The sequence below is a fragment of the Mus pahari genome, chromosome 1 (genome assembly GCF_900095145.1).
Source record: "Mus pahari chromosome 1, PAHARI_EIJ_v1.1, whole genome shotgun sequence".
NCBI classification, from domain to species: domain Eukaryota; kingdom Metazoa; phylum Chordata; class Mammalia; order Rodentia; family Muridae; genus Mus; species Mus pahari.
Genome location: NC_034590.1, coordinates 152459362 through 152470810, shown reverse-complemented (window position 1 = coordinate 152470810; position 11449 = coordinate 152459362). Strand labels below are relative to the sequence as shown.

Below are 11449 nucleotides of genomic sequence, written 5' to 3'. Positions count from 1 at the left end.
AAAAAAAAAAAGAATTCATATTCTTTAACTTTTTTCATGAATTATTAGAATGAGAAAAAAAGAAACTCTTTACTTTTCTGAGTTTTGAGGATGATATTCTGAAATATCGATGTGTGAATGTGTTCATAAAAATAGCTCTCATTCTGGGGCTGGAGAAATGGGTCAGTGGTAAACACTGTGTGCTACTGTTGCCAAAGACCTGAGTGGTTCACAACCTGCTCCAGGAGATCTGTTGCTCTCTTCTGGCCTCTGTGGACACCTGCACACATGTGCACACACATATACACAGTCTCAGACACACACACACACACACACACACACAAACTAAAAATTCTTTTTTTTTTAAAAGAAAATAGTTCCCATCTATTAATATGTCAGCAGTGTGTATCATTTATGCATGTTACTTCAGTTTTCACAGCATCTCAGGAGGTGGGCATTATTGTTATATAAAGAGGATGAAATGGAGGCCCACCAGAGCTAAGTGGACTCTGTGAGCAAAGACTGTAATCGACCCAAGTCTGTGGATTCTGACGCCCATGCCAGCAGCCATCCAGCAAAGGAGACACTTACAACAAGCCGATGTCTCCCCATCATCTCCACTGGCTTCCCGGCTCCCATGCATTCAGTCAGCCAGGAGATGTCCAAGAGTTCGAGCTCGGAGCTGGCCTTGATGTTCTGCAGCTGGAGCCACTCCAGGACGTCTGATCCTGAGTTGTTCTCTGCCACAATGTGGGTGACCAAATCACTAGAGATGCAAGGCAAAGTTATCAGTAAAAGGAGCTTCCAGAATGAGACCCACTCGCCTCCACTTGACACTGCCAAACCAGCTTCATTATTGATGATTAGATTGAAGCACTGATAAATATGCTTTTATTTTTGTTAAACTGGTCCTTAACCACAAATAATTTAAGAAACGAGAATTTAGAGGCTACGTCCATCCTGGTCCTGTCCCTGTTCTCATCTCTTGTACTGAGTCTACTCGAGCCTGTCTCCCCGTTGTCTAACCAGAGCCGGCATTGTTTCTTCTGGTTTGTGGCTGTCACTGGCCTCCTGCTGATGATTCTCTCGGACTAAACACTCCTTCATGTTCAGTCCTGAGCCTCACCAGACAGTATCACAGGGCAACTTGCTTCCTCCACTGTGGTTCACTGACAATTCCTTATCGATGCGCAGTGACAATTATCTGTCCCTTTGGGGACACGTGGGTTTGGGAACGCAGCTCCAGGTGTTTCTTCAGTATTGAAAATAGGAGAGTATGGAAGCACTGCCTTATACCAGGTACTAGTATTAAATATTAAATACGTGAAACGCACATGTCATACATTTAATTATTAGTAATGCTGTGAGACAAGGATCGTCAGACCCACTTAGCAACGAGGAGAGAGCCCTGGGAGACAGTAAAACTGTTAATAACTGCAGGGTGGAAATTTGACCACAGATCTGTTTTAACCCAAAGCCCATGAACTTGAGTAGCCATGAGTTTGCCATCTGTGACTCGGTGCTTGTTCCAGAGCAGAGGAGGTCCCTGCCCAGTTAGCTCCCTTCCACCCTCCTCACAGAAGGGTTATCTGAACAGATGCCATGCCAACAAGAAAGAGAAGGAATATCTGAACGGGTGCCATACTGAAAGGCAAACCATCCCTCCAAGGGGCAGAGATATGAATGAAGAAACTCTCTGTAACCTATCTGCCCAGGAAGCCCCCTCGGGTATAATTTTTGCCCTATTTTATGTTGAATGTCTGGACTACAAGACTGCAGGAGGTTAGAGCTATCCTGAATCTAAAAATAGATGCTAGAGCTGCACTCCAAGGCGGAAGAGCTGCAGGGAGGCCGCCAACTGTTTTGGGCTCTCTGGGTTTCGCCACCCCCTGGGATGAGTGCAGAAGCCTGAGGTCCGTCTTGCAAGCAATGCTGCCTCTGCCACACATTCTTACTGCCTGGCTTTGCCCTGCATCTCTTTCTCTAGTCTGCCTCTAGGTAAAGCCTGCCTATGCGCTGACATGGGCTCTGGGGATGCTCAAGGGTAGAGGAGCTCCTGGGATGCAACAAATAACAAAAATATGGGTGCATGACAAACATGCTGTAAAGATGCTACACCATTTGCAAATATGATACACTACCATGTGTGGGATGTGTGTGGAGGGGTGTGTATAAAACTTAGTCTTCATATCAGCCATACGAGGTGGGCAACCAAAATACATTTAAAAGAAATAAGTCGTAATGTTCACCACCCTGAAACACACACACACACACACACACACACACACACACACACACACAAACAGTTCACAATAGCCCTTTGTTTATATCATGGAGACCTAGGAAGGAGGTGTGTGGTGGTGTACTGGCTGGTTTTGTGTGTCAACTTGACACAAGCTGGAGTTATCACAGAGAAAGGAGCCTCCCTTGAGGAAATGCCTCCATGAGATCCAGCTGTAAGGCGTTTTCTCAATTAATGATCAAGCGGGGAGGGCCCCTTGTGGGTGGTTCCATGCCTGGGCTGGTAGTCTTGCTTCTATTTCCCCAACNTTTCCCCAACTAAAGCTCCTTTCTCTGTGATAACTCCAGCTGTGTCAAGTTGACACAAAACTAGCCAGTACAGCCAGTAACATCCCTCCATGGCCTCTGCATCAGCTCCTGCTCCCTGACCTGCTTGAGTTCCAGTCCTGACTTCCTTTGGTGATGAACAGCAATGTGGAAGTGTAAGCTGAATAAATCCTTTCCTCCCCAACCTGCTTCTTGGTCATGATGTTTGTGCAGGAATAGAAACACTGACAAAGACAGGTGGCTAGAATGATAGAGCTATAAAGAGACAGAATCACTTTGATCCTTACATGCTACATATGCATATTCAATTATTATTCTATCCCCCTAGGTATATGCAGTTATTATACATTAAGTAGAATATATATGACAAGTATAATTTCATGTAAAGTTCAAAATATTGCTAGGATTGTCAGGTAGGGCTTAGTTGTTCGGAAACTGTATATTGTGGAATTAACTCACAAATCGTAGCTCTAAGTATTTTTTCTCATATACCATACTGCCTGTTCTTGACTTCTCTTCTTGGCTGGCAGTGCCTCACTCCATATAATTAAAGATGCCTTCTATGAATAAGAGAGGCAGCCATTGTTACCCACCACCCTTTCCAGTGTGAGTTTTGTCTCTCATGGATGGTATTGTCTTCTGGGAGGGGTCATGCTGCGTATTTTGAAAATGATGACATTAGCCATATTTGTACTTAAGCTGAGCTGCTTAAAGAAGCTGGTTCAACCTACCCCAACCCCAGCTCTGCCAGTTCTCTGAGCAACCCATGTGTTTTAGAACCCCTGAGAGCAAGGCAGCTGAGGGTGGTTCTAATCTACACACAGCAGCAGCAAAAGAGACAGCTTTCTATTCCAGCCTTGGTCAGGATCTCGCCTGATTTTTTTTTAACTACCTTTAACCGTATTATAAAACTTCTCATTAACTTGAAGCTCATAATTTTTGAAATAAAAATGTGGGTTTTATTACCACAAGATCCCTGTGGGTTTTGAAGGCAAATGCTCTGAGATAATGACTTTCCAGTGAAAGTCACATTGCAAAGGTCAAACCGTGAACAGATGGGGGAGCAGAGGCAGCCAGACTAGCTAGCTAACACACACCTGTTACAAGCTGTCTGAAAGGAATGAGTTGCTGTGGAGGCTAAAGCTATCTTTTGGTCACATTCTGTCTACAGTCACATGACAGCACGCAAGGCATTTACTGCTCTCTGTACCTGGTCACGTGTGGGGTGACCAGCTCTCCCAAGCTCCTGCTGCTGTGACTTCCTTGATATGATGGACTGTAAACTGTGAGCTGTAATCCCGCTCTTGCTTAAGTTGCTTTTGCCAGTGTACCTTATCAGAACAAGAAGAGAAACTGAGGGGCTGGAGAGTTGGCTCCGTGGTTAAGAGCATATGCTGCTCTTGCAGAGGATCCAGGTTCGATTCCTAGAGCTGTGTGTGTGACATGACTCACAACCATCTGAAAACCCAGTTCCAGGGCATCCAGCACCCTCTTCTGGTATCCGAAGGCACTGCACCCATGTGGAACACATACATGCATATATATATATATATATATATATATATATATATATATATATATACACACACACACACACACTCACACATATATATATATATGTGTATATACAGGCAAATCATTAATTGATACAGGAAAATAAAAATAAATATTTTTAAAAGAAGAAAGAAAAGAAATTAAGATAATAGCACTTAAGATACAATTCATGATTTCCCCATCATAGCAAGCTCTTTGCTTGCAAGGCTCATGTCTTCTTCTATTTTGTTTTTCCAGAGCTCCACACATATTGCCCAGAGCAGGCACTCAGAGACTTTTGTGATGGTTTCATCTAGGACAGCACCTTCCATTGCAGGCAAGCTGTGATGGACTTGGCAGGACAATGCTGTCCTCTGGTGCGTTTGCAACAACCTGAGCAATGTTAGCAAATATGAGGCGCCTGGGTGGATAGAAAGACGGAGCACCATCCCTCTGAGCTATGTATCCTTCTGCCTTGACTATAGTGGTTTGTTTCAAGACACAGGGGAAGTTAGCAGGAGTATTTATAGAGGAGGGGAGATGACAGATGAAAGCTGTCAAGTACCTCACTCTCTGGGAACTCAGGATGCAATCAGGGCGTGGAAAACAGGGGATTTTGGTTCCTTTGTTGAGCCTGTATTAGGTGAGCTGAAGTTAGCAACATGCTCTCAAGTCTAGGATGCTGGTGACAGAATAAATTCAATAGCCTGTTCTTCGATGTTCAGGAGTACCCAAGGAACATAGCATCACTTCTCTTTCTTGTTTAAGGAACCAGCTTTCTATGGCACATAGAATAGCTGGGCATTCCACTCAAAATGACACATTCGTGTTGGAGAGAACAGACTCAATCCAGAGAGTTCAGTACACTGAGGATCTCAGGTAAGGTAGGAGCCAAGGCTGAGCCTCTTAGCAGCCAAAAGGAGCTATGGACATTAGCCTGTTCAGAGCTTAGCATTCTCTTTGCCTTTGAATTTTACAAGTTAAGAAAGAAGTGTAGCCATTACTGTTAATCAGTACCCTTGACATTTTTCCATCACTAGTAGTAATTACTATCATTGTATATGCACATGCACATTAGCATATGACATGATGAACATGTGCAGGTCAGAAATCACCTCTGCAGAGCTGGTTTCCTTCCTCCTTTACTGGGGTTCCAAGGGTTGAATCTTGGGTGTCAGGCTTGTACAGCAAGTGACTTCAACCTGCTCAGCCATTTTGCCTGCCCTTAGAATTTCTCTCTCTCTCTCTCTCTCTCTCCCTCCCTCCCTCTTTCTCTCTCTCCTTCCTTCTTTCCTTTTTAAAATAGCTTTTTCCATTATCTTCATTTTTATTTTTAACTTTTTAAAATTAAAAATTAATTTTAATGCGTATAAGTGTTTTGCCTGGATGTAAGTCTGTGTACCTCTTGGAGGCATCAGATCTCCTGGAACTCAAGCTACAGATGGTTGTGAGCTGCCCTGAGGGTGCTGGAAATCAAACCTGGGTCCTCTGGGGGAAGCAAGCAGTGTTCTTAACCATTGAGCCATCCCTTCAGCCCCAAACTAAAAGACCTTTTTTCCTTTTTTAACAATTACTTCTGGTGTGTGTGGAGAAGTCAGAGGATGATTCCTGGGAACTGCTTCTTTCCTTTCACTATGTGGTTCCCAGGGATTGAACTCAGCTCGTCAGACTGGGCAGGAAACACGCGTACCCACTGAGCTAGCTTGTAGCTTTGATTATCAGCACCCATAGGGCAGCTCTCAACCATCTGCAGCTCGAGTCCCAGGAGATCTGATGCCTCTGTGTGCAGCAGGCCTCCAAGAGGGACACAGACTTCTGTCCATGTCAAGGACCAGGCATGGAGGCACTCAGGAGACAGGCAGGAGGAACTCTGTGAGTTTGAGGCCAGCCTGGTCTACATTGTGAGTTCCAGAACAGCGAGGGTATCTAGAGAGACCCTGTTTCAACAAACAAACAAACAAACAAACAAGCACAAACAAACAAAAGTATGTCATAAAAAAAAAAATTGGAAGACACAGAAAATCTGAGCATATACCCTCCCACACCAGAAAACTGCTTAGAGTGTTTTCGTGGGCTGCCTTCCTGTCTTTGTTCTGCTTGTTTCTGTAGTCTGACCTAGTTTATATGGTGGAGAAACAACCTTCTTTTGGTCTGGCTTCATTTGTACAGGCCAATGGATCTAATTAACCAGACTCACATTCGTACTACGGCGAAGTTTTTCAAAGGATTCTGACATCCTCGCGTTCACCTTAGCATCACATCACACAGAGCATTGATCTGAATGTCACGGTTAGGGAGAAAGGCGGTGGTGGGGGTGGGGGTGACGCGGCGGGGCGGAGGGAGCTGTATAGAACTGCTGGACTGGAAAGGGCCAGCACCAGGAGGTGAAACCTAAAGGTTCTCCCTACGGTAATTAATGACTCTCTATCTGGGCACAGAAATTCTGTTAGCGTCGGGGCTTCTGCTTCCTGTGGTTCTTCTTCCTCTACGGCACTCACACACGTTGACCGTGTCCGTGCTCTCCGCCTGAGAACTCTGCTCCATCCTGGGCACAGCGGCAGCTTGCTCACCCATTTCCTGTCTCCCCAGCAGCTGGTATAGCTCTGGCTGCTGGCATCTGGGGCACCGCTCTGGGTCACCTCTCCAGCAAAGTTCCTTGCTTCCTGATCATCATCACTGCAGACGCTTGCCTCAGCCCATTTGCTCCACTGGTGACTCAGTCCGTGGGCCTCCACCAGAAGCGTGGACCTTTCACCAGAGAGCTTTCTGAGTGAGTGGCACCCTGCCTGATGGCTCTCCCTTTCCTGACTGGTCCCTATTCAGTTCCTTTACCATGAAAAGCATCTTGGTAGCTGCCAAAACTTTTGATTTCTGTTTTTAACTTTCTCTTTGAAGATGTTTTTCTGTTTTATTCCCCACCCCTTTACCTATCTATTCTTTCTCTTTTAAAGCTAACGCTGTATGTAAGGCTAACAGATTACTCTAAAAAAAAAAAAAAAAAAAAAGCAAGTTGAAATATTGAATCCTGTGAAAAGAACATCAGGGAATGAAGTTGAGAGTGGCTATGATGACTTAAAACAAAAAAAATAGGAGACCATGTGACAAAGACTCAGAAAAGAGAGAAGCCCAGAACCTCGGGAATTTTTGATTGGGGACATTTTAGCAAAAGATCTAATGTCCTCTCTGCTGGGCGTGTGGACTGTGACATTCCTGAGTACTGACTTCGGAAATGTGTCTCCTCAGTGTCTCAAAGCCAGCATTTCATCAGCAAGAAATGTTTGGCAATTTTCTTTTAAATTCAAAGACTTTCCAAAGTATAAAAGTCGGATCATCTCTGACATAGTATGTTCAGCTGAGTGGATCCCCCACACTCCCACCGTAACCCCAACACGTCAGTCTGCAGCCATCAGGCACACCAGGACCTTTTCCTGGGACTCTCTGAATCGCTTTGATTCTCTTCATTGGGTCAAGATAGTGAACATACAGAATAGTCAGCAAAACAATGATAATTGGTCCAAACGGTAGCTTCGATCACCTCCCTGCCTAGACTCTGATCATAGCACACGGGGGTGCCATCTGTCTCCCCTAGACAAACATCTTTAACGAGTATCTCTCCCTGAAGCCCACTTGGACCACTCTTTGGAAAACCATCACCAAGGTCATTAAAGTACCCGTGGTGAGTCACCTCAGCCTAGCCCACCATAGACTCTTAGCAGAGCAGGTGTGTGTAAGTCAGAACCAGACAATCAGAACACCTTCCCTGCTCCAAAGTAGCAATGTAAAAAATTGAACCCAAGGTGTTGGTTCAGTTTGGCACAGAATGGAATTGAGTGATTTCTATGTAGTTTTCTGGTTATCACCCCTGGATACTTAGTCTCAGAGTCAGTCATGGGAAGCCATATTTTTTTTAAAAAAAAATTATCTTTTGGTACCAATTAGTTTCTATATAATCTCATTTAGTCCCCACTCATCTTGTCTCCCTTAGCCAACTGGCCCCTTGGGTCCCTTGGGGATATCCTCAGGGCTCCTGCAATGCTTGCAAAGTGACCAGGGCAGACCTACCTGAGCTCATTTTCCACCCTGAACCCTTTCCTTCGGGCCAGCTCCATGAGGAAGGCTCTTCGAGTTGTTCCCATCTTCTTCTCCAAAATGAAGAGGACCAAGTCTCGAAATCGGACGTCGTGAGGGGTGGAAGCCCCCGAGGCGCCTAGCTGCCTGGGTCTCTTCTTCCGAGGACCCAGGTGGACTGCTTGCAGAGGATCCAGAGAGTCGGATGGCTCTGTCTGTGCCATCAGGTGGTGTCTCCAGAAGGAGGGCTCTGATGTCCCCTCACCAGCAGACTCTGAAGCCTACTTCATAGGTACCACCCTAGCGACAACTTCCTGCTGAAGGAATGTCTCACTCTGATCAGGTCCTTTCCCCCAAGATGGAGCTCTTGATAGGAAGAATAGTGAGCTTCGGTTTTCATACACTTGATCTCCGCGGTACCTCAGAATAAACTTGTGAGGAAAGTGGGACCCCGCCATTGGTTGAGCACTATTACTTATCTCTAGACATGCTCAAGCCCTTTAGGTTGCATTTTAAAAGTCATTTTTTAAGAATGTATTGCATTTGCTTACTGGACAAGGGGGTATGTGTGTGCGTGCCATGACATCAGTGTGGCAGTCAGAGGCATCTTTCCCCCTCCACTGTGTAGGTCCCAGGAATCAAACTTGGGTTGTCAGTCTTGGTAGCAAGCTTCGATCCCCACTGAGTCATCTAGTTGCCCCTGCTGACTTTATTCATTGATTCCTGCTTTTCTCAAGCTCGCTTCTATTCTTTCTCTCAGACCTACCTTACAGTGTGTTGGATGTCTGTAATTGGCACAGATGTGTTACATACAGCTTTTGTGATTTCACGTGAATGGCACCTGAATTTTTCACTCTGCTGGTTGATTTTTAAAAAAATAATTTATTTTTATTTTTTGTGCATTGGCGTTGGAAGGTGTCAGATTCCCTGGAACTGGAACTGCAGACAGTTGTAAGCTGCCACATGGTTGCTGGGACTTGAACTCTGGCCTGCTGGAAGAGCAGCTAATGCTCTTAAACACTGAGCTATCTCTCCTGGCCCCGTGGTCACTTTTTTCCCCCAACAAGCCCATAGCTATGATTTTCCAAGCTCTGCTGTACTCTGCTGCTTTAGTTACTATCAGTTTGCAGTGGGCACAGGACCACAGGCTCCTGGGTGTGAGCACATTTTATAGATGGGGAAAGCTAAGGCTCAGCCACTGCAGATCACAGAGTAAGGGGCAAACAAGATCATGAATGCAGTTCTTCTGACTTCAAATGTGATGCAACTTAGTTTGTTTTTGATTTTGGTTGGTTTCATTTTTTTTTTTTTTTCAGTGCACTAAGTTCCCAGAGAGTGGTTGCTACCTAACCAACATAGGTCTCTGAGACGAGGTGAGTTCTGGAGGAGGGCATCAGATCTCATTACAGGTGTGAACCACCATGTGGTTGCTGGGATTTGAACTCAGGACCTTCAGATGAGCAGTCAGTGCTCTTAACCGCTGAGCCATCTCATTTTCATTTTCATCTTTAGTTAACATCACTTTATAGGTCTCACTTCTGTAATACTTACCTCAGGACCTAGGCAAAACCTAAAAACCTTTGCTGACTGAGTTCTTATAAGACCATACTGCCAGCTAGATACCCATATAATACGGGGGTGGGGGGTGGGGTGTCAGTGTCCACAAAGCACCATATGGGCAGCGAGATGCAGCGGAGAAGATTCTCGGCCCTACAAGCAACTTGCTCAAAGTCACAGAACCAATCAGTAGCCACCACTAAGAAATGGCTGAGTCAGGACCCGGAGTCAGGTTTGTCTGACTTCAAAATGCACATACTCTTGGGGCCGGTGAGATGGCTCAGAGAGTAAAGGGGCTTGCTGCCCATCCTCAAGACTTTGTGTTTCACCACAGCAAGTAGCACAGTGGAACGTGAAACTGATTCTTACAAGTTGTCTTTTGATCTCCATAGAAGTGCCAGGGAGCGCGCGCGCACATACAAGCACACACACACACACACACACACACACACAAATAAACTATAAAAAAAATCAAAATAAAAATGTATGCTCTTAACCAGACTGGTAGTGCAATGCCTTTAATCCCAGCACTTAGGAGGCAGAGGCAGGCAGATCTCTGTGAGTTCAAGGTCAGCCTGGTATATAGATTCAGTTCCAGTGCAGCCAGGGCTACACAGAGAAACCCTGCCTCAAAAAATACCAAATATATATGTGTATATACACACACATGTATACACACACACACATACACACACATATACATACCAAGCAGCCTCCTTCTGTCGTGCCAGTAATAAATCTGGACCCTTCTCATGCATTCTGCCAGAGCATTTGGGACTTTTACTGCCTGCAAGAGCGTATGAGCACATGAGAACTGAGATAGCCCATTCCACCCCCGTACAGAGCATGACACAGAGGAGAATCTTAAATAAGAGTCAATAGTAACTTTTATTTTGTTCAGAGGGTCAACTTAGCTCAATCTAAAATCAGATCTATATTTTATAAAATTGTTAAATTATCCAAGTATCACATTGACCAGTGTTAACTACTGCTACACCCAAGAGTGGGACACATTTCCTACAGTCACTCTGAGCTGACTCTGTCCTTTTCTGATTCCTAGATTTCCAGTGCCCATTAAAGAATTCTTCTATGGTAAATTCTTTTTTCTGTATGAAACACCCAACTGAATCTTTAATACAATGAGAGCAGAGGTACAGGCAGGGTATTAGCCACACCACTGGAGGCATACTCTATCTGAAGAAAGACTCAGGAAGACGCACATACCAGACAGCTCACCACAGCCTGATCTGTACATAGGGTTTAGAAACAACACACACGCTGTCTACTAGCTGGCTGTTGGATAAAGGGTAACAGGTAAGTCATGCCATTAACTAGTTAATGACATGTGTAAATGCCCACCATCTAATAATTACAAAACCAGCTCACAATACGCCGTGACCAGTTCTCATAGAGAGGCGCAAGGAGGCATATGACCAGCCCTACATCAGAACAGAGAATCCTGCCACTCAGGGGGTTTAGGCAGGACTTTTAGCCTTGTCTTTGTGCATTTTTCTTTTACAGTTTTATTTCTTCCCTTCCTCTCCTTTCCTTATTTATTTTTCTTTTTTTTTAAAAAAAGATTATTTATTTTATTTTTTAAATTTATTTATTATTATTTTCTTTATTTACATTTCAAATGCTATCCTGAAAGTTCCCTATACCCCACCCCCGCCCCTGCTCCCCTACCCACCCCCCCCCACTACTTGGCCCTGGCCTTCCCCTGTGCTGGGTCATATAAAGTTTA

General features: G+C 44.8%; 1 protein-coding gene across 2 annotated transcripts in view; it reads right to left on the bottom strand.

The window, feature by feature from the left end:
* Positions 1-8517, bottom strand: part of Dntt (DNA nucleotidylexotransferase) — a 30079-nt gene extending 21562 nt beyond the window's left edge. For both annotated transcript variants that reach the window (XM_021208736.1, XM_021208742.1), the window contains exons 1-2: positions 8143-8517; positions 571-745 (exon numbers count right to left, since the gene is read on the bottom strand). In XM_021208736.1, the coding sequence (XP_021064395.1) occupies positions 571-745; positions 8143-8372 (405 nt within the window). In that variant the 5' untranslated portion in view covers positions 8373-8517. The remainder of the gene's footprint in view (positions 1-570; positions 746-8142) is intronic.
* Between the last annotated feature and the right edge of the window lie 2932 nt (positions 8518-11449).